The sequence below is a fragment of the Gopherus evgoodei genome, chromosome 8 (genome assembly GCF_007399415.2).
Source record: "Gopherus evgoodei ecotype Sinaloan lineage chromosome 8, rGopEvg1_v1.p, whole genome shotgun sequence".
Taxonomy (NCBI): domain Eukaryota; kingdom Metazoa; phylum Chordata; order Testudines; family Testudinidae; genus Gopherus; species Gopherus evgoodei.
Window position 1 is genome coordinate 37,892,814 of NC_044329.1, and position 21,072 is coordinate 37,913,885.

General features: G+C 48.6%; 1 protein-coding gene across 1 annotated transcript; it reads left to right on the top strand.

The window, feature by feature from the left end:
• Positions 1-52: 52 nt before the first annotated feature.
• IK (IK cytokine) lies at positions 53-15,867 on the top strand. The gene is made up of 20 exons (XM_030572341.1): positions 53-142; positions 1,536-1,602; positions 2,128-2,220; positions 3,072-3,131; positions 4,231-4,398; positions 4,483-4,597; positions 5,558-5,628; positions 5,738-5,784; positions 6,107-6,270; positions 6,436-6,544; positions 7,295-7,334; positions 7,883-8,108; positions 8,969-8,987; positions 9,714-9,792; positions 10,233-10,313; positions 10,641-10,698; positions 11,448-11,536; positions 11,780-11,888; positions 12,298-12,332; positions 15,507-15,867. The coding sequence occupies exons 1-20, from the start codon at positions 127-129 to the stop codon at positions 15,532-15,534; spliced, it is 1,674 nt and encodes a 557-aa protein (XP_030428201.1). The 5' UTR covers positions 53-126; the 3' UTR covers positions 15,535-15,867.
• Positions 15,868-21,072: the final 5,205 nt, after the last annotated feature.

Genomic DNA, 21,072 nt, shown 5'->3' on the forward strand with positions numbered 1-21,072 from the left:
GCCAATCCGCAGGCGGCTGTGCGGGCAGACTGGGGGCGGGGTTTCAGTTGCGGTCCCCTCTGCTCCCTGCGCGGGGCATTGTGGGAAGCAGAGGGTCTCTGCGGTGGCGTCGGTCGTGCAGGGAAGATGCCGGAGCGAGACAGTGAGTGATGGGCCCGAGAGGCGGGGGAGGGGCACTATCCGGTCCGCCCTCCCCTCTTGGGGCGGCCCCCGGCGGTCTGTGGAGTGCAGGGTCCCCTCCCTGCCCCAGCGCGGCCCCCGAGCTCTCGCCCCGCCAGGGAAGTCGCTCGGAGGCTGTTCAAAACTAGCTACGCGCGGTGCTGCCGGGCCGGCGCTGGAGCCGCCTGCGAGCGCCCAGCTACGGGGAGCCCCGCCCACCTGGGGGGAGCGTGTGTGTGTGTTGGGGGTCGCCGTCCGGATGCTGCAGGGTGTTTGCGTTGGGTAGGCGCAGATACAGCTCTTCCCCGCTTCCCGTGGTGCTCGCAGGGCCCGCGAAACAGTTTTGCATCCTGAGCACAACCATTAGGTCGATCTAACCCGTAGTGTAGCCACAGCTAGGGTGATGGAAGGAGTTATCCTTCGACATAGCTACTATCTCTGGAGAGAAGGAATAACTATGTCAGTGGAGATACCCCTTCCATCCATGCAGGAAGTGTCTACCCTACAGCTGCACAACCCTACAGTGCTGCTGTAGCGGCTTTAGTATAGACACTCTCACAGTTAAGGAGATGATAGACAATGGCAAATGCTTCTCCTGTGTTTATTTCCTGTTGGGCTAGCTGAAGGACCACAGAATCTTCACTTCAGAATAGGGCTGGCTTTCCTTTGGTGTTTTTTTAGGTGCTGGGTAAAAGTCCATATCCTGGGTAAAAGTCCATAATCCAAGATTTTTACTCCTTCACTGGGCCTTTGTGGCTTTGTTGTTTAACATAACTTCTGTCCATTGCCTTGTGAGACATGATGCTATTTATTAATGAGGGATGCTCCTTTTGTAGTTCTGACTTCTCTAACCATCCGTGAGACAGGTAATGACAAATAATATTCCTGTATACAAGTGCCTTCCCACCTCAAAGTGACTGAGAGTGATTCCAGAGCATTAGTATTCCAACTCATCTTAAACTGATGCCAGGTTATAAGGATCAAAGGGTCTTAACAGAGCACTGTTCAGTAACTGACTAGGCTAAGTTTTCAGGGGTATAGCCGCTAGTCTGTATCAGTAAAAACAATGAGGAGTCCTTATGGCTCCTTAGAGACTAACATATTTATTTGGGCATAAGCTTTCGTGGCCTATAAATCACTTCATCAGATCACTAGGCTAGAAATGTCAGTTGTGTATTGATGTGCTCTGTGAAGGGAGGAGCTGTCACACAGGTATTTTATTGGGAGGAGTGTGTGTGTTTTTCTGTTCACTGCTCACTCAAATCTGATTTTGAGTTGTCTGTCATCCAAGATGCAGGGGCTGGTATAGGTTTGGGCTTGGCAGCACAGCATACAGATAGATAGACTCTAACTAGCTCTCTTTTTCCTTCTCCAAGGTGAACCGTTCTCCAATCCTCTGGCCCCAGATGGCCATGAGGTGGATGATTCCCACTCCTTCAATCAGTGAGTATAAAAGCTTTTGCTCTCTGTTTCCTTCAGATGGAAAGGTAGTGGGCACAATATGGTGTACTGTGGGGAGGAAGGATTTAGATATTGTTTCTGTGCTGCAGTCAATCTCTTGGCACAGTTAATAGATTTCAATGCCAGAAAGGGACCGTTATGCTCATCTAGTGTGACATGCTGCATAATGCAGATAATAGATTTCTCCAGTGTGCCCAAGCCCAATCACTTGTAGCTGAACTAGGGCATATCTTTTAGAAAGACATCTAATCTTGATTGAAAACTCCAAGTGATGGAGAATATACCATGTCCCTGGGTAAGTTATCCTCACTGTTTAAAAATGTGCATCTTATTTCCAGTTTTAATGTTATGAAACTCAGGTGAATATGGGCAATCCAGTGCAGGCTGCAATGTCACAATGTGGCCAAGCACATGCAGGGAAAAATAAAGACAAAACTGCTCTCAGCAGGAGTGTGTGATGGTCTCGTTATCATTGTTACAATGAAACATGACTCTTCCGCTTCCTAGGTCCAAGCTGACCAATGAAGACTTCCGAAAGCTTCTTATGACCCCGCGGGCTGCGCCAACATCCGCGCCCCCCTCCAAATCTCGCCATCATGAGTAAGTAGATTTCATTAACATTTCACTGCTCTTTGACCAAATGTGAACTCATCTGTCTCAATCAGCTGTTGTACATCTTACTCTCTCTTCCCAGCACTCCAGTACTGACTGACTAACTTGCTCTGTATGTTGTATATGCATTAGGGGAAACTAGTAAAATCAGGAACACCATGAATGAGAGCATGGATGCAATAGACTTATTAAAACATGCATGGGAACCCCAAGGTTTGTCTTTGGTTCTCATGTTGAGCCCTTTCACTTTCTCACTCCCTGTTGGTACAACTGAATTAGGTGTCCTTTCGGGCAGAAATATAACTACTTGCTCCAAATATACCTAGCTTTGGACATGTAAGTTTTAGACCTCTCAAGCCAGGTCCCTGTGTGACTGTCACCTCTAGTCCCTCCTGCTCCTGTTTTGTAAGGGTCTGCCGTTTGTGATGACTGTTGTCAAAGTTAGAATCAGGACTCACAATTTGTCAGACCACTCTGTTTATTAGCGCAGCGCTCCGCCAATAACATTCAGAATATGTGAGTGGCCATGCAAGGCCCAAACAGTCTTATTTATACAGATAAAAGAGCGAGCACTTAACAAGATAACAAAGGAAGCAGAATCTGATAAGTTTACCTGGGCTAGGCATGCATATCTTATTTCCTTACTAACTATTACCGATCCTCTGTTAATGTTTCACCATTAGCACCCTTGTTTATGCCTAATGTTTCTTTTCCTGGCACCTCTATTTCAACATTTCTTATTTCTGCTTAAAGATACATATAACATTTCTTTAATCCATTCTTATTTTTACAATTTAATTCATTCTACTTTCACACTGTGGTTTTTCTCTTCTCTCCAGGATGCCCCGGGAGTACAATGAAGATGAAGATCCAGCTGCTCGGAGGAGGAAGAAGAAGAGGTAAATGGGGAATGTGATGTAGCAGAAGCCACCTTCACCTGTCAGCGAGCTGCTGCCCTTTGTTTAGAATGCAGAAAGGGACCCTAAGTGGCCTGGAATATCAGTGGGCTCTGGACTAATGGCAAAGGAACCAAATGATGTTAGAAGCACTCTAATAGGGAGGTTGTCACTCTTCACAACCAACAAAGTGATTGCACCAGGGGAGCAGTAGGATGGTGCCACAGATTGCTTAGCTTGCCCCTAGGAGGATGCTAGGGGAGAGCACCTGACCTGGCTCCCCTCTGTGTGGGTGAGTTAGGACAATATGGGGGTATTCGCCCCATTCAGCATTTTCTTTCAAGTATTGAATTCGTTATGGTGCATTTACACCGTCTGACTGTGTGCAGAGTGGGTTCTTCACTTTCAAAGCTACTTTGTTCCTCAGCATTATCTTGCTATTATAATGTTATTTTGTTTACCATTTTCCGTACAAACTGTATGTAGAGGTAAAAATACAAACAAATGCTGTAGAGGTAAAAATATGAAGAGTGGTAAGTGAGGAAGAAAAGTTGTTTTGTCTTCCACGGAGATGTGAGGACATAGGACTGTTGGAGCTGAGAATTACAGGAAGACTGTCCTGGACAAGTGTTGCTGCTGAGGAGAAAACTATTGCACCCTATAGTGAAGAGATTCTGGAAAGGGACAGATGAGGCCAGTGCCCGATGAGCAGAAAAAGTGAAAAGAGCAGTAGATAGAGACAAGGTCTAGGAGAGTCTGCAGCAAGTCCATTAGGGGTTTTTAAATCAAGCATCTTCAAATGCATTGGGAGCCACTGGAGGTGTCTTTGGATGAGGTTACATGGCTGAAGGAAGGCAGCAGTATTTTCTACATGCTGGAGTCTGGAAAGTTGGGACTTTAGGGGACCATGGAGAAGGGAGCTGTGCCAGATGAGGCAGAGCAGCTAAAAGAATGGCTGAGAATTGAAGTGGAGGTGGAGTGGAGGCAGTGGCTCACACAGGGCAGTTCTGTGGGAATGGGAACAGACTGGTGGTGTCGCCTGGTCAGTATTTTATAAACACAATCCAGTAGCTCAAACGCTCCTCCCTTTCTCTGCCCCCAGCTATTATGCGAAGCTGCGGCAGCAGGAGATTGAACGAGAGAGGGAGCTGGCTGAGAAATACAGGGATCGAGCCAAGGAGAGAAGAGATGGCGTCAACAAAGACTATGAGGAAACAGAGCTTATTAGCACGACTGCTAACTACAGGGCAGTGGGACCCACTGCAGAAGCGTAAGTTAGCCTGTGTCCAGGCATTGTCAGGGAGCTCCAGCCCAGAGCAGAGCTTGTGTAACATGCTCCCTTGTTATTGCACAGGGATAAGTCAGCGGCTGAGAAGAGGCGACAGCTGATCCAGGAATCCAAGTTTTTGGGTGGTGACATGGAGCACACTCACTTGGTGAAGGGTCTGGATTTTGCACTGCTGCAGAAAGTGAGTGCAGATAATACATCAATAGGTTTTCCTTCTGAGTAGCAGTGTACTTTTCTGCGAGCTAAGCCATTGACTTCCACCCAGAACCGTCCCTTCGATACAGCAAATTGGGGTAAATGCCCCATGCTTTGGGGGGCCCCACTGGAGGGGAGGTAGGCAAGTGGGGTGAGGAGGCGAATAGGGTGAGGGGCAGGTGGGCAGGGGGGGTGGAGTGAGGCAAGGAGGAGCCCTCCTATCAGAACCTCCTTCTGCCCCCAGCACCTCTTGCCTGCCACTGGGCTCCACCAATCAGCGCTTCCCCCTCCCTCCCAGCGCCTACCGCCTGCTGCAGATCAGATGTTTCGCAGCATCAGGAGGCGCTGGGGGAGAGGAGTGAGGGGACAACGTGCTTGAAGGAGGAGGCAGAACTGGGTGGGGACGAGATGGGGCAGGAAGGGGTGAGAATGGGAAGAGGCGGGGTGAGGGTGGAGCCTTGAGGGAAGGGGTGGAGTAGGGGCAGAGCCGGAGGTGAGCATCCCCTGGGAGACAGTCGCTGAGTTTCTAGTGTCCCGGACCCCACACCCTGCTAGGGATGGGCCTGCCTCCACCCCTCAGTGCAGTAAACGAATATTACCCCTAGTTTACATGGGGAGACCAAGTCACAAACTACTCAAGTCTACATAATGATGCAGTGGCTGAACCAGGACTAGAACCCAGGAGTTCTCTCGCGCGATCCCTTGCTACAGTCTAGCTAGTAGAGCACACAGGGAAATAGCACGGTCAAGTTCTACTCTGCACCTGTTCAGCCAGTTTCTTGGTTGGAGTCATCCTGCATAAGGCTGGGGCAGAGCACTGGCTGGTCCACTGAAGGTATTGGAGCTCAGGGAAAAGGGCTGGATGCCTCTCTTCTGGTTACAATGAGCCAGGGGCTAGCATTTTGACAGCGTTTTCCCTTTCCGTCTGTCTTGTCGTTCTGATCAGGTGCGTGCTGAGATTGCCAGCAAAGAGAAGGAAGAGGAGGAACTGATGGAGAAACCCCAGAAGGAAACCAAGTGAGTGTGAGAAGGCTGAACTCTCCTTTGAGCACAGTGTAGCCAGCTCCACAGGGGCTGGAACAGGAATGGAAATGGCTGTTCTTCTAATACTTTGTTTTCTTTTCAGAAAAGATGAAGATCCTGAAAATAAAATAGAATTCAAGACTCGTTTGGGTATGAATGTGTCCATGTGGCCACTTGGGTGTATTACGCTGGTTATGCAGAGAATAGGAAGGGGCTTGGTGCATGGCTGAGGATCATGCCCTGGGTTTGGTGGAGAGGAAGCCTAGCAAATTGATTGGGGAGTTGTGGAGGACTCAGTGGATTGGTGAGGAGCTGGCAGATCGGTTGGGGCTCTCAGGAGAGAGAGTGTGAATGAGATTCTGCAGCCTCTGAGCGCAGGGGTCGTTTAGCTCTTGCAGTCAATAGACGTTTGAGTGTTTTGGTTTCCTCTTCTCCTGAGCCACTTTGTTTTACACGTCCCTCTCTTCCCCAGGTCGGAATGTTTACCGCATACTGTTCAAGACAAAGGCATATGAGCGGAACGAGCTGTACCTGCCGGGGCGGATGGCCTATGTAGTGGATCTGGATGACGAGTACGCAGACACAGATATCCCAACCACCCTGATCCGGAGCAAGGCTGACTGCCCCACCATGGAGGTAACTGCCTATGCCGTCCTGGTGGTCTTACCGCACTGTCTGACAGCACTGGCTGTAGCTCGGCAGGGGCATAGCTGGTCAGAGTCCTGCCTCACGGAGGGGCTGCAATTCTCAGCGGTTCTCTTTCTGGAGAATCATTCCTTCTCTCGGTGCTTTCTCTTCCAGGCACAGACCACACTAACCACAAACGACATTGTCATCAGCAAGCTGACTCAGATCCTCTCCTACCTGAGGCAGGGGACCCGCAACAAGAAGCTCAAGAAGAAGGACAAAGGTAGCCCTGAGGGGAGGAAACATCAAGGAGACAGTGTCTGACAGAAACAGGAAGGGGTCTTAGGAACTGGCTGCACAGATAGAGCCAGTGTGGGGAATATGCAGGGCAGAGCACAGACTGGGTGGGTAATGGAGGGGGCTGAGATGGTCAGCGGAGCCCCTTCTCTGGTGGGATACAATGTCGTAGCTAGAAAAGTTACTGCCTGGGCTTTGGTCAGCCACAAACGGGGGCTTGATCTCAGTGAAATTACAAAGGAGTGAAGGGAGCTGTGTGTATTGTAGCGGGGCTGGATTTCCATCGCCTTGTGGGATGGAATCGGGGTGGGGCTCCTGTGGCCCATGAGGGGATGGATTTGGGAGGACGGTTCTTAGGAATGAAGTGGTGGATCCTGGCAGATCCTGGCTAGTCCAAAAGTGCAGGCTCTAAATGGGGGTTGCATTGTGCTTTTCTTGGTTTCATCTCCTTTCGAGCTGAAGAGAAACTGGTTATTTCCCGTCCCTAGCTATGCAAGTAGGAAGGGAAAGCTGTCTGGAGGCAGCTCAGCCTGCAGAGGACCGTATAGATAGCCAGGGTCCTGCTGGAGGCTAGTATGGGAGGCTCTAGGAGCATCTTGGAGCCCTGCTCAGAAGCTCTGTGGTGATTGCACGAGCCCCTCTTGTGTGCACTTCGGTAGGTTGGGCAGGGCACAGGACGCAGAAAAAGCAGGACAGAAGTGTGCTGACTTCACTGACTGCTGCCTTCTGCCTGCAGGAAAGCTGGATGAGAAGAAACCCCCTGAGGCTGATATGAAGTAAGTAACCTCCTGTGGGATGAGGGACTGTCCTCTGGGCTTTCTCTTGACTGCTCACACTAAGGGATTTGGGAATCAGGAAGTTGCTTGGTGCTTCTAGGGGTAGCTGTTGGGTCCGTTTGGGGAATTAGGGGGAGCCTAAGGGCTCTGTTTGGCCCATTACTTTTTTAAACTGGGCTTTAGAATGGAGATTCTCCCCCCGAAACTGGCCCCCCATCCCCTTTAGGGAGAGAGATGAAGAGGCCCAGACAAGGGAGAGGAGATGTTTTGGCTGAAATTTGAAATGACTGGAGCATCTGCACCTCCCTGGGGCACAAAGGGAGGCCAGTACAGACAGCAGGAGCTGCAGAGCAAAAGACTCTTGTTTTCAGTGGAGAAAAATGTGTGCTAGGTGAGCATAGGGATGCCGCTGGCTGGGACTTCTCTGATGCTGTAGTCTTCTCTGGATTCATGCTGCTTGTTACTGGTTAGCCTCCAGCTCTGACGGGCTGATCTCTTGGCCTTTGCCGAGACACCAGTGGTAACTGTAACGTCCATTTCACCTGCAGTATCTTTGAAGATATTGGTGACTATGTGCCATCCGCGGCGAAGGTGCCACGGGAGAAGGAGCGAGAGAGGTACCGGGAACGGGAGCGAGACCGGGAGAGGGAGAGAGACCGGGAGAGGGAGCGAGAGAGAGAGAGAGAGCGGGAACGGGAGCGAGAGAGAGAGCGGGAACGGGAAGAGGAGAAGAAGAGACACAGCTACTTTGAGAAACCCAAAGCTGATGACGAGGTGAGTTAAAGAAGGTCCCCTCAAATGGGCTAGGGTTATCATGGAGCAGAGGGGATTTTATACTGCGCGTCTCTGTTCCAAAGCGGGGATATGGCATAGGAGAGTCATAGCAACACCTACATCTTCTGCTGGCTCCTCATGCTGCAATGAGAATACACCCTCCCAGGAGAAGAGGGAGCCCTGGGTATTCTGCTCTCCATTTACCCATGCCGAGCGGGAACAGATCCAGCGTCTTGTCCAGAATCTGTTCTGTGATGGAGACTTCCTGAGGGAGGGATGGGGGATGTTAGCTCCAGGTCAGTAGTAAGGCTCTTTCAAAGTTATAGTAGTGTGTGGGCTGGATGCACTGTGGGAAATCCATACTGACTGCACTCTGGTCAGCCCCGGTGGATCTGAGTTCAGAATCAGACCCTGCAGCTTTGAATTGCCCCAGCACCTAGGAGGAGGTTGCCTGCTCTTTGGGGCAGGAATGTGGCTGGGTCATCTACTGCCCTACCAGCTCACAGTGGGATCGGAGTGCTAACTGGAGAGGGATATTACTGCTGCTGCACCTGTAGCTTTTTGCCTTTCGGTGTGTGACCATCCTCTGCTGTCTCCAGAGTGATCTCTGATGTGGGCAGAGTCTTGCTGATCAGCTGATTGATGGGAAGGCTGGACACCTCTATTCTCCTGCAGTTGCCTTGGAAAACAGGACTGAAAGGAGCTTTTTACTCTGTCACACACTGAGGGCTCAATCCTGCATTCCTTGGGCCGCTTGGGAGCAGGATTGGGCCCTCAGACCCAGGGTTCAGGAGCACTGTCATTTTCAGTTGTGTTCTGGCCCACCATAGTAACATTCTCTTCTTTCCTTCCCTTTTCAGCCCCTGGATATTGACAAAGGTGAGTTGCTGTGTTTGTGTGGCATGAAGCAGATGGGACTGAATTCCAGCCTGTAGCAGAGACCTCCTAACCCTACTGGCTGCATGGCGAGCAGAGCTCCTGGCACTGCCAGTCCAGGCCGATAGGGTTCTGCTTTAGCTCTTGAAGCCTCTAATGTTGCTATAAAATAGTGGGGGCCTATCTGGCTCCAGGGGATTGGAAATAGGATAAAAAGCCATTCATCCTAGGACACTGGTGTGCATCCATTTGGAGCTGGCAGTGCCTGAAATTCATTCCCACTGGGGCATGGCTGGCCAGGTGGGTCTCAGTTTTAGCCCCTGGTTGAACGAAGGCCCCATCCCACTGGCACTAGTCTGCAGGTCTCAGCAGGAAGGCCTGGGACTCAATGGCCCCTGCCTGGACTGAACTTTACCCTACAGGCTGTTAATCTGGGTCGGGTTTCTTTCCTCCTTTGTGGGTCTCCTCGTCCCCATTAGTCCCCAGGCCCTGTCCCTGGTGGATGATCTCTGGGTTATGCACTTTATTCCATTAGCTACCAGAAGGGGGCAGTGCCTCTCCCAGATGCTGTTAAGAAGCGGCTTTGATCATGGTGACTATATGGGGGTTATGTCTTGCTCTCATGTGAGAGGTCTGCAGCCAGCCCTGTGTATGTTGCAGACAGGGAGCTGTACCCCAGCTTGGTGCCCTGGTTAGGGTGGAGTCTAACAACTTTTCTCTTGCGCCCAGGGCCAGGCTCAGCCAAGGAGCTGATTAAATCCATCAATGAGAAGTTTGCTGGAGCAGCTGGCTGGGAGGGAGCAGAATCATATCCTTTATGCTCACACATCAACCACCCTGCCTCTGGGGGCTTCTCTCACTGGCAGCCTGCTGGTGTGTCTGGGCATTTGTGCTGCAGGAGGGCTCCTTTTCCCCCAGCATGTCCCTCCTTCCGCAGGGGTTGTCTGTCTCACACACACACTTTGCTGTTGGGAGAGGAGAGCTAGGTGGGAAAAGGCACCTGAACACTGTGTCCCTTGTGGTATGTTGTGTCCCTTGTGTTATGTTGTGTCCACGAGCCGTCGCCTGGTGCATCCCACCAGAGAAGGGTCTCCGCTGACCATCTCAGCCCCCTCCATTTCCCACCTGGTCTGTGCCTTGCCCTGCATATTCTCCACACTGGCTCCATCTGTGCCGCTAGTTCCTATGCCCCCTCCCTGCTTCTGTCAGACACTGTCTCCTTGCTGCATTTTCTTTAACATATGACACATTAAAGAAGCCTGAAGATAAGAAGCAGTTGGGCGATTTCTTTGGGATGTCGAACAGCTACGCTGAGTGTTACCCTGCCACGTAAGGGCTCTCCGCTCACTGGGGGAAGGAGGTCACTGTACAGCTGCTTCCCAGGCAGCTGGGGGTTTTGGTCAGAGCTGAGGAGCCCAGACAGGCACTTGCCTGGCTCTGCTTGGAGAGCGCCCTGCAGGCTGGCTGTGAGCGTTCAGCTTGCTGGAGGGAGCAGATGCTGTCTTCTGGCCCAGGGAGCTGCCCAGCTAGAGTTAGTCAGATGTACAGAGAGTCCTGCATTGCCAGAACAGAAAGTACTTGAGTACCTTTGGTTGAACTGTGTGTGCTGCAGGGTCTCAGCCAGTGCCCCAGCTAACTCTCCCCCTCCCCTTTCAGCATGGACGACATGGCTGTGGACAGTGATGAAGAGGTGGACTACAGCAAAATGGATCAGGTATTCCTGGCCAGCTCATGAGGCTGATGTAAAAGAGAGGCTCAAAAGAGCCACGGGACAGAATCTGTGCAGGGTTGGTCTGGATATGGACTCCTGGCTCCACAATATAACTGTTTCTCAGATAGATTAAAGTGCTTGTTCTCTCTGCCCTGCAGCTGGATCTTTCTAACCTGTTTGCTATGGGGGAGAGGAGGGTGAAAATTACCTGCCATCTGGTGCTCAGTGAATGACTGGGGGAGGGATTCTAGTTGGATTGTGGCTGCTTGGCTCCCTGGCCCTTCACTCCTCTTAGCTTTGCTCACTGGCCGAGCCTGGAGCCAGGCTTTTGCATTCTGTCTGCCTTCAGGACTTCCTGTTTCAAAGGAGGTGGGTGAGCAGGGGCTAGCCAGCAAAGAAAGATAAATTAGAGAATCCATCTAAAGACTTGCCTTTCTGCTGCCTCTGAGAGCTGGGGGGAGGAAAACCCCATGGATGCAGTGACTGGCATCTCGTACCAGCTCTCTGGTTTTGGGCAGCCTCATGGAAGCGTCTCCCATGTGGAGATATTACCTTCTCAGTGATGGTATCCAGGAGCTCCCAGAATTGTGCATCCCCACAAAGTGGGGGAGATCAGACTGCTCTCTGCTCAAGCCTGGCTTGGTTTGGAATAAGATCCCCAAGGCTGTTTGTCTCCCCGGGCCTGTGATCTGCATGGGGAGTATCAGCCAGCTTCCTTTGATGAGCACCTAAGCCCCTTTCTCCTGCTGCAGGGTAACAAGAAGGGGCCTCTGGGCCGCTGGGACTTTGACACACAGGAGGAGTACAGCGAGTACATGAACAACAAAGAGGCTCTGCCCAAGTAAGTCTGGTGCTCCCCCAGAAGTTGGGTGGAGAGAGCAGAGTGGGTGATGGGACACAGCCGCTGCCTAGGACCCTTGGAGAGGATGGTCCCTTGGCAGTAACCCTCAGGAGATTCTTACCTGGCCCAATGGATATGAAATCCTAATCTAGCCCAATAATACAGGCAGCCTGGCTGGTCTGCAGCCACCTGCCCAGTTGTCCTCCACACCTGAGCTCCCCTCTGTTCACCTCTTCACCCCAGAGCGGCTTTCCAGTACGGAATCAAGATGTCAGAGGGCCGTAAAACACGCCGTTTCAAGGAGACCAATGACAAGGCCGAGCTGGACCGGCAGTGGAAGAAGATCAGTGCGGTGAGTGTCTGGGGCAGGACACAGCAGTTTCCCTGCTGGGGGTGCTGTTTGTCTAGGACTTGAACAGTCAGCACCCAGAGGAAGGATCCCTTGGGTTCTGGGATTGGTTGAGCTGTCTCTGGTGTTGTCCAGGAGAGGAAACCTGACTTCATTCCTCTGGCCTCACCCACTTCCTCTTCCCACCAGTACAAATTGGTTTGGTTGAACAGAATTGTCCCTGAGCGGATCTTGCAGCTCGGAAGCCCTGGCTCCTGCTCCACCCTTACTAGGCCAAAGAACCTGCAAACCAGCCCCCTCCCCTATGGCGTCTTCACCTTTCACTGTGGGTAGGGAGAGCCCCCTGCCACAGGATCTCTGGGCAGCTTGTGTTGCTCTCATGTTGCAACATGGTCCTGTGCTTTCTCTGCAGATCATTGAGAAAAGGAAGAAGTTGGAGGCTGATGGGTGAGTGGAATCTCCTCCTCATTAATGTGACTTCACTGCAGGAGAGTGCTGCAGCGCCCACACTGGGGCCTTGCCAGCCTTTGTCCTGAGCACAGGGGACAGCAGGACTGGATGGAGCAGGGGCTGAGGCTCTGCCATCCCCAGTCTTCATCTCTGAGAGACTACCAACCAGGGAGCCAGCTACTTTATTCCCGTGTCCCGCAGGCCTCTCCCCAGCGCAAGGCTCTGTGTACTGAAGAAATCCATTCCAATTGATAGCATTAAACTCTCCAATCCTTCCCAGCCCAATTCTCCCTCCGCCAGCACTTGCCCAGACGGCTCAGCCTCCACAGCCCTCAGGAGAAAATTGCCATCATGGACACATCCTCTGGGACGTGGATCAAGAGCCCATCTTTCAATTGTTAATCTCCTGGGCTGGGTTGTCTCCTCCACCCCCAGAGGTATGTTCTTAAATGCCCTGAGCACAAGCATGCTGAGCCAGCCTAGGAATCTGAGAGGCTCTGAGCTAGCAGGATCAGAAACGGAGGAGAGGTTATCTCCCCAGATCCTTCTATGCCGTCATTGTCTTTCTAGTGCCTGACCCAGCCTGGCGTGAAGGGCTCTCTGAGGCCGTACTGCTAAGTCCCTCCATTCTTCACATAGCCCTGGGGAGCTCCAAAGAGAAGATGTGTTTGGGCTCAAGTCTGCACCAGGGTTAAACTGAGGGACAGCTTGGGCTCACGGTTCTGATGTGGGCTTATGACAGCCAGAGCACCCCTCAGTACACTGCTATTCCCTGCATTGCAAGCTCCAATCCTCCGGCTTGTATTTGCCTTTGAGAACCAAGCAAGACACACAGTGTCTCTTCAGTAGTGCTGCCTTGCTTTGGAAGGCAGAATGCCTGCCAAATTAAAAAACACAGTAAAAGAACTAAAGAAGAGCCACCATGGCTTAACTGCCATGTAAAAGAAGCATTGAGAGAGAAAAGGCATCTTTTAAAACGTGGAAGTCAAATCCTAGTGAGGTAAATAGAAAGGAGAATAAACACTGCCAAATTAAGTATAAAAATGTAATAAGAAATGCCAAAAAGGAGTTTGAAGAACAGCTAGTTAAAACACATTTTGTTATTATCTTTTGAGTTTTTAAGTACATCAGAAGCAGGAAGCCTGCTAAACAACCAGTGGGGCCCCTGGACGATCGAGGTACAAAAGGAGCGCTTAAAGATAATAAAGTCATTGCAGAAAAATTAAATGGATTCTTTGCTTCAGTCTTCATGGCTGAGGTGGTTAGGGAGATTCTCAAACCTGAGCCATTCTCTGTAGGTGACAAATCTGAGGAATTGTTACAGATTGAAGTGTCACTAGGGGAGGTTTTGGAATTAATTGATAAACTTAACAGTAACAAGTCACCGTGACCAGCTGGCATTTACTGAAGAGTTCAGAAAGAACTCAAATGTGAAATTGTGAAACTATTAACTATGGTTTGTAACCTGTCCTTTAAATCAGCTTCTGTACCCAATGACTGGAAGATAGTTAATGTAACGCCAATATTTAAAAAGGGCAGTAGAGGCGATCCTGGCAATTACAGACCAGTAAGTCTAATATTAGTACCAGGCAAATTTAGTCAAAACAAAAATAAAATTGTCGGACACACAGAAGAACATGACTTTTGCCCAACAAGTTAACATGGTTTCTGTAAAGGAAAATCATGTCTTACTAATCTATTAGAGTTCTTTGAAGGGGTCAACAAACATGTGGACAAGGGGGATCCACTGGACATAGTGTCCTTAATTTCCAGAAATCCTTTGACAAGGTCCCTCACCAAAGGCTCTTACGTAAATTAAATTGTCATGGAATAAGAGGGAAGATCTTTTCATGGGTTAAGAACTGGTTAAAACATAGGGAACAAAGGGTAAGAATAAATGGTAAATTTTCAGAATGGAGAGGGGTAACTAGTGGTGTTCCCCAAGGGTCAGTCCTAGGACCAATCCTATTAAACTTAATCATAAATGATTTGGAGAAAGGGGTAAACAGTGAGGTGGCAAAGTTTGCAGATGATATTAAACTGCTCAAGATAGTTAAGACCAAAGCAGACTGTGAAGAACTTAAGATCTCACAGAACTAAGTGATTGGTAAATGAAATTTAATGTGGATAAATGTAAAGTAATGCACATTGGGAAAAATAATCCCAACTATACATATAATATGATGGGGGCTAATTTAGCTACAACTAATCAGGAAAGAGATCTTGGAGTCCTCGTGGATAGTTCTCTGAAGATGTCCACACAGTGTGCAGTGGCAATCAAAAAAGCAAACAGGATGTTAGGAATCATTAAAAAAGGGATAGAGAATAAGATAGAATATCTTATTGCCCTTATATAAATCGATAGTGTGCCCACATCTTGAATACGGCGTACAGATTTGGTTTTCTCATCTCGAAAAAGATATATTGGCATTAGAAAAAGTTCAGAAAAGGGCACCTAAAATGATTTAGGGGTTTGGAACGGATCCCATTTGAGGAGAGATTAAAGAGGCTAGGGCTTTTCAACTTGGAAAAGAGGAGACTAAGGGGGATAGGATGAGTGGTGTGGAGAAAGTGAATAAAGAAAAGTTATTTACTTGTTCCCATAATATAAGAACTAGGGGCCACCAAATGAACTTAATGGGCAGCAAGTTTAAAACAAAAGGAAGTTCTTCACACAGCGCACAGTCAACCTGTGGAACTCCTTGCCTGAGACGGTTATGAAGGCTGGGACTGTAACAGGGTTTAAAAGAGAACTAGGTAAATTCATGGAGGTGAAGTCCATTAATGGCTATTAGCCAGGATGGGTAAGGAATGGTGTCCCTAGCCTCTGTTTGTCAGAGGGTGGAGATGGATGGCAGGAGAGAGATCACTTGATCATTGCCTCTTAAGTTCACTCCCTCTGGGGCACCTGGCATTGGCCACTGTCAGTAGACAGGATACTGGGGTGGATGGACCTTTGGTCTGATCCAGTATGGCTGTTCTTATGGAAGTAGGTGCTTCAGCCTGAGCGTGGGGGTGCTCTCCCAAACTGGTGCACCTTATGGGAATATATGGGTAGCGTTCATTCTCCATAAGGAAACAGGTTGAGGAGAAGCCTCAGATTAGAGCCCCAGGGCCACACTGACATGCTGATTGATGTCTGACAGCTGGCTCATGTTTCTCTGGTTTCAGGGTGGAGGTGAAGAGACCAAAGTACTGATGTCCCAGCCAAGTTCCTGTGTCTCATCCTAGGAGCCTCTGTGGTTTAATTTCTGGACACTTCATTTCTATTAAAATTCTGCAGCTCTTATTCCTGTCGCAGGCTCTGGCACAAAGCTGCTCTGCTCTCAGGAAAGAACAGGGCTTGTGGCATAGGGGAGGTACACGTGCATTTTGGGGAAGAGCTGTCCTCTGTCTGGAGGAGCCTGGGGCCCTGGACTGCTGGTGGCTGTGCATCTAGACTGTGCCCCTTCTTCCAGAGTCTGTGCTGCTGCGTCATGTGATTTGTAATCCTTGTCTATGCAATAAAATTGCGCTAACTCTGTGTGTGTCACTTTGGGCTTGGCCTGTTGGGTTGCAGCTGGAATAGATAGGATGTGCGGGGGCTGCCTGTGGAATGTTTGAAAGGCTTCTGCTTCCTTTTTCTCTCTCCTGTGGACAATCACTGTGCATCACCTCTTTCCAACAGAAGGAGGCAGCGTATGGCTAAAGGGGCTTATCCCTTACTGGGGGCTGGCTCTTGAGGCAAATGCTGCTTTTGCTATGGTGTCCAAAGAGTCAATGCAGCGGTGGCTGTATTTAATCTTAGCCTGGCTGGGCCACTGATGGTCTACTGCTGGGGTAGGCAACCTATGGCACGCGTGCCAAAGGCACCGCTGGAACAGATTTTCAGTGGCACTCACACTGCCTGGGTCCTGGCCACTGGTCCAGGGGTCTCCACATTTTAATTTAATTTTAAATTAAGCTTCTTAAACATTTTAAAAACCTTATTTATTTTACATACAATAATAGTTTAGTTATATATTATAGACTTATAGAAAGAGAGACCACCTAAAAATGTTAAAATGTGTTACTGGCACGTGAAACCTTAAATCAGAGTGAATAAATGAAGACTTGGCACACCACTTCTGAAAGGTTGCTGACCCCTGGGCTACAGTTACATTCTGAGCAGTCAATTGAACCTTTTTCATAGCGCCCATCACTAGGACAGAGAAAATCCCAGTGCCCTCTATGTTCAATAGGAGGAAGAGAAATGCTGCCCTTACCGGGTCACAAAAAGCAGGTGAGCTTGGCAGGGAAGAGAGAGGTCCCAGAAGTTCAGGGACTCCCTAGAAAAGAGAGTTAGAAAAATATGAATGACCCCCACCAAAAATGGGATCTAGAACCATTCCCTGGGGTGTTTCTCAGCCTTCTGCTGCTATTTTCACTGGGGTCACAGCACACTGGGCTACTGAGCTGTTGGTTGTCACTAGCAAGGTGTAGATCCAAATGAAGACTAAATTATGGCACTCCTAGTGCCATGCCCTAGATCCCAGCTGAGGAGGTATTAACTGCTGTTAACGTTCATCTGCTCTCCTGCTCCCCATTTCCTCCAGCTGTGGACTTGCAGACTTTTGCACCCTTGAAAATTGCTGAATCTTCCACTGAAGGAGAGAGGCTCTGTGGGCACAGGGCCTCCACCCCATGGTTTGTACCCAGAAGAGATCAGGCTGCACCCAAGTTCTCAGGTGCTCAGTTGATTCATGTGTTCCTCTCCCTCTCCAGTGTTTTCCTTAATCTCAGGCCAGTCCTAAATCAGTGCAAACCACCCTAAATCTTCCCAGCAGGAGGTAGAGGAGGGGCCACGGGGAGTTTGGGTCCTGGGCTGTAGCTGGATTGTGGGTGCTTGCTCTACCCCACCCCCTTTTCTAAGGCTGAAGAGGGTTTGGGCTCCAGTCACTGAGAGTTCAGTCTTTGGCAAAGACCCTTGGTGCCCCTTATTAATCATCAGTCTTCACTCTCCTGTGGGGGGGAAAGTTGCACCCCTGGCCAGGTCCCCACACTCCCATACAAATGGCCAGATGTGTCGCTAGGCCTGAAGCCCCAGACAGGCTGGGATGTCAGAAACCGAATGAGTGAAGTGCTGATCTAGGAGCACTAGGAGGGGAACTGAAGCATAGAGCATACGCGGCAAAAACTAGCATCTGTCTCCAAAGCTCAGCTTTCAGTGGCTTGTCTAGCATCACCTGGGAATCAGGGCCAGAACACAGGCCTGTAGGGTCAGTGGCATAGCCAGGTTCTAACATCAGGGGGAGCAAACACATAAAAAAGGTGCCATCCGACATATCAAATTACTAATTACATACTATGTTATACTTATTTATTTTGTACTTAAAAACACAAGAATGATCCAGCCACAGAAGGGTTTGCACAGCTGGCATTTCGCAGGAGAACTTTAGATTATACTTTAGATTTTAGAAAGTAAATGACAGATTACAGTAGTTTATAATTGTCATAGGTTTAAAAAAAAAGCCACTTTTTCCAGTTACTAATTTCATTTTAAAATCAATCAATGAAATGCACTTTATTTACAATAGATCGTAATACTAAAGTCACCAAAAAGGCATGACAAATGCAAGTTTTGTAAGAATTGGTGAGCAAAGATCTCTTAGCTATTCGGGGTTGGACAAAACAGTAATTTCCCTTAAAGTAGCTTTATTCATGGGGGGGGTTAAACAAAAGACACGTCTACGACACAGGTTGGCAGTCTAACGTTTTTGAAACACTGAGTACTGAAAATTAGGGGTTTCAACCAAATTATGCTGTGCGCGCGCACACACACACTCTCTCTCAATTTGTGCAAGCGTTTGCCCAGGCTGAGTCCCAGCACCCATAGGCTTGGCAATTCATAGCTCTGGTACCTTTGGGTTTGCTGCGTCAGTTATGAAAGAAAAAAAATTGCTTGAGCCATGGCACCTTTCTTTTCGAATTAAGCACTGATCTAGTGACTTTTATTATTATTTTTAGAGCCTCACCTTGTAGAGACCTGTGAATATGTGAGAATCTCAGCTATCATTAACAACAAATACAAGATACTAGCCCTCATGGGAGAGTGACAAAGCTGGAAAACAGGACCCCTAAAAGCTCAAAAACCAGAAGGCAAATAAAAAGAATCCCAATTGTATTATATTTTAAAATCTCATGGCTTTTAAGCCAATCTCGGGATATTTGGGGGCTTGCCTCGTAATTTTTTGAGTGCTTGGCATTAGCACTAGTAAGGGAATCATCTGCTTTCAAGGCCATCCAGGATATATCCCTATGAAAAATCAAGGACAAAGGTTATTGTTGGGAAACCTGGCACCATAAGATGTTGTGTGGTAAGTCACAGACACCTCTCAGAAACCAGGAAAGGTGAAATCCTGCCCCTTCCCTTATTGAAGTCAAGGGCAAACCCCGCACTGATCAGCACAGACAGAGACAGGCTCCCCACCAAGCGCTGGAGCTGGTCAAACGCTTGATGGGCAGCAGCATCCTAATGCACCACCTTGGTGCAGGGCATAAGGCCCCACCAGCTCTTTTGATGCTGAAGAAATTTTGCTTAGAAATAATGGCCGTAAAAGCCAAGTTCTGCATTCTGGCTGCATATACACATGCACCTGGCACTGACTTAAAAAGTTTAGTAAAAAGCAGCATAGTGAGCATGTGCTGATTTATTTTAAGGAGGTGCAAGGCTCCAGAAACGTGCTCACATGTATGTATCTGTGGTAACACACAATGAAGCACAGTGCAAACCCACTGAAGAGGTGGAAATGTACAACAAAAACAAACAGAGTATGGACACTGAAATGTAAACATGACTTAGCATACAAAACTCACCCATGATTTACTGATTATATCCTGTCATATGATGGGCCCTAGGCTAGTTAAAAAATAACAGCTTTATTTGAAAGCAGTCCAGGAAAGAAAGAGAGGAGTCTGATGCCAAAGCATCTATTATCCTATATCAAAGATCTGCATAATAAAATATGTTTGGGAGGCAATGGGGGCGGCTATTAGATAACCATATATGCAAAATGATGTATTACTTTTACTTGATGTCAGACTGCCTATGCTCTATAGAGACTGAAATGCAGGGGATGTAAATAATCATATATCTTCTGAGAGAAGAGGGGGTAGATCCAAGACTGAAACAGATTTAATTTTTTTGATTATAGCTAATGTTAAAATTATATAAAACATAGGTTAAGAAAAGAGTGTCTGTACAGCTGGGTATAGTGCTTAAATTATGTGAAAGTACAAAGGTTGGTTTAAAAGTCATACAGTACATATAGTACATACTCAGCAATAACTCACATTTAGATGAACATTTAAAGATACAGTTTAGTTATTAGCAATACTAGATAAAGAACTATTACAACTACCCCAAGGATAATTCCTAACGAATTACCATCCTCCTATTCAGGATCCTGGCTCCTAGGCCCATGCAGCATCCCAACGTTGGTATTCCTTTGACTTAGCAGATTTACTATTCTGCCTAATGCATACTTGGTACATTTTTTTCATGCAGTGGCTTTTAAATGACTCTGTGTTCAGAGGAATTAGGAGATGGGCTGGCTGGGCTGGGTGTGAAGAGCATTTGGGGCAATCAAGGTTTAGATGGATAAACTGGGCACAGCCTGAAAGCTCCATCAACTGGTTTGCCCAGGAAAATCACATTCAGACAACCTGAAGAAACTAATTTTCACTTCTTTAGAGCCTTCCAGGGCAGGGCTGCAAATATAAAGGAATTACACTTCTGTGCAACCCTAGGAGTCAGGTATTACTCCCACTTTAAAAATGGGTAACCTGAAGTTCAGACAGGTCAAGTGACTTGCTCAAGGTCAAATTGTGAATTTATGTCAGTGCTAGACATAAAACCCAAATCTCCTGATTATAAATCCTGTGCTTCCCAGTATCAAATCCACATAACCCAATCATTCACATGTTGACAGATATGAAGAACCAAAGTTGCTTCTCACATTGACAGATCATGAACTTTCAGCTGGTAAATGGAACATCAAAGTCAGTCCATCAGGAAAAGTTTTTTTATGGGTATTCAAGCACATAAGGATTAGAATAATAATTTATTAGCTCCTTAGTTTTGGAGGATTTTAAAAGTGCATTTGAGTCCCTTATCTCCCACCACTTTCCCTTGAATATTTAGTTAAACTGATCCACATGGGGCTGGCGGGGCTGCAGGAAGCTCACTGCCCATGGTTGGGAGTTTGGTAGAGAATGGTGTATTTTGCATGCTGGTAAATAAGGAGCAGTGCTGTATTCGAGTCCTGTGCTGAATGCATGTATGTTATGCCCCTATTCTCAGGCCTCCTGAGAGAAGACATCTGGCACCCAGCGGGCTCAAACCTTTGGTGGGATCCCGGAAAAGGGTGTGTTTAAGCTCTGGGGCATCCTGAGGGTCAGCACAGGTTCTGGGCCAAACTGTGGGGCACACTCCTTAGGGATCACAGAGGAATGTTCGGGGGCGCAGTGGGCCGGTAAAGCCTCCATGGGGGGGGGGCAGGAGGGAGCACCATGCAGCCCTGGCCTGCCCCAGTCGCAGACCCAGCTCCCAGCCCCGTGCGTGACTCCATCCCCAGCTTTGGCTTCTGGGACAGATGAAAAGGTGGGGAGGAGCAGGGGTGGACTGTGCGCAGGGCTGTGGGTGGAAGAGGCAGGACAAGGAGCTCACCTCCCCGAGAGGAAGTTTCACCCACTGCCCAGGCCTCTGAGTTCCTGCCTC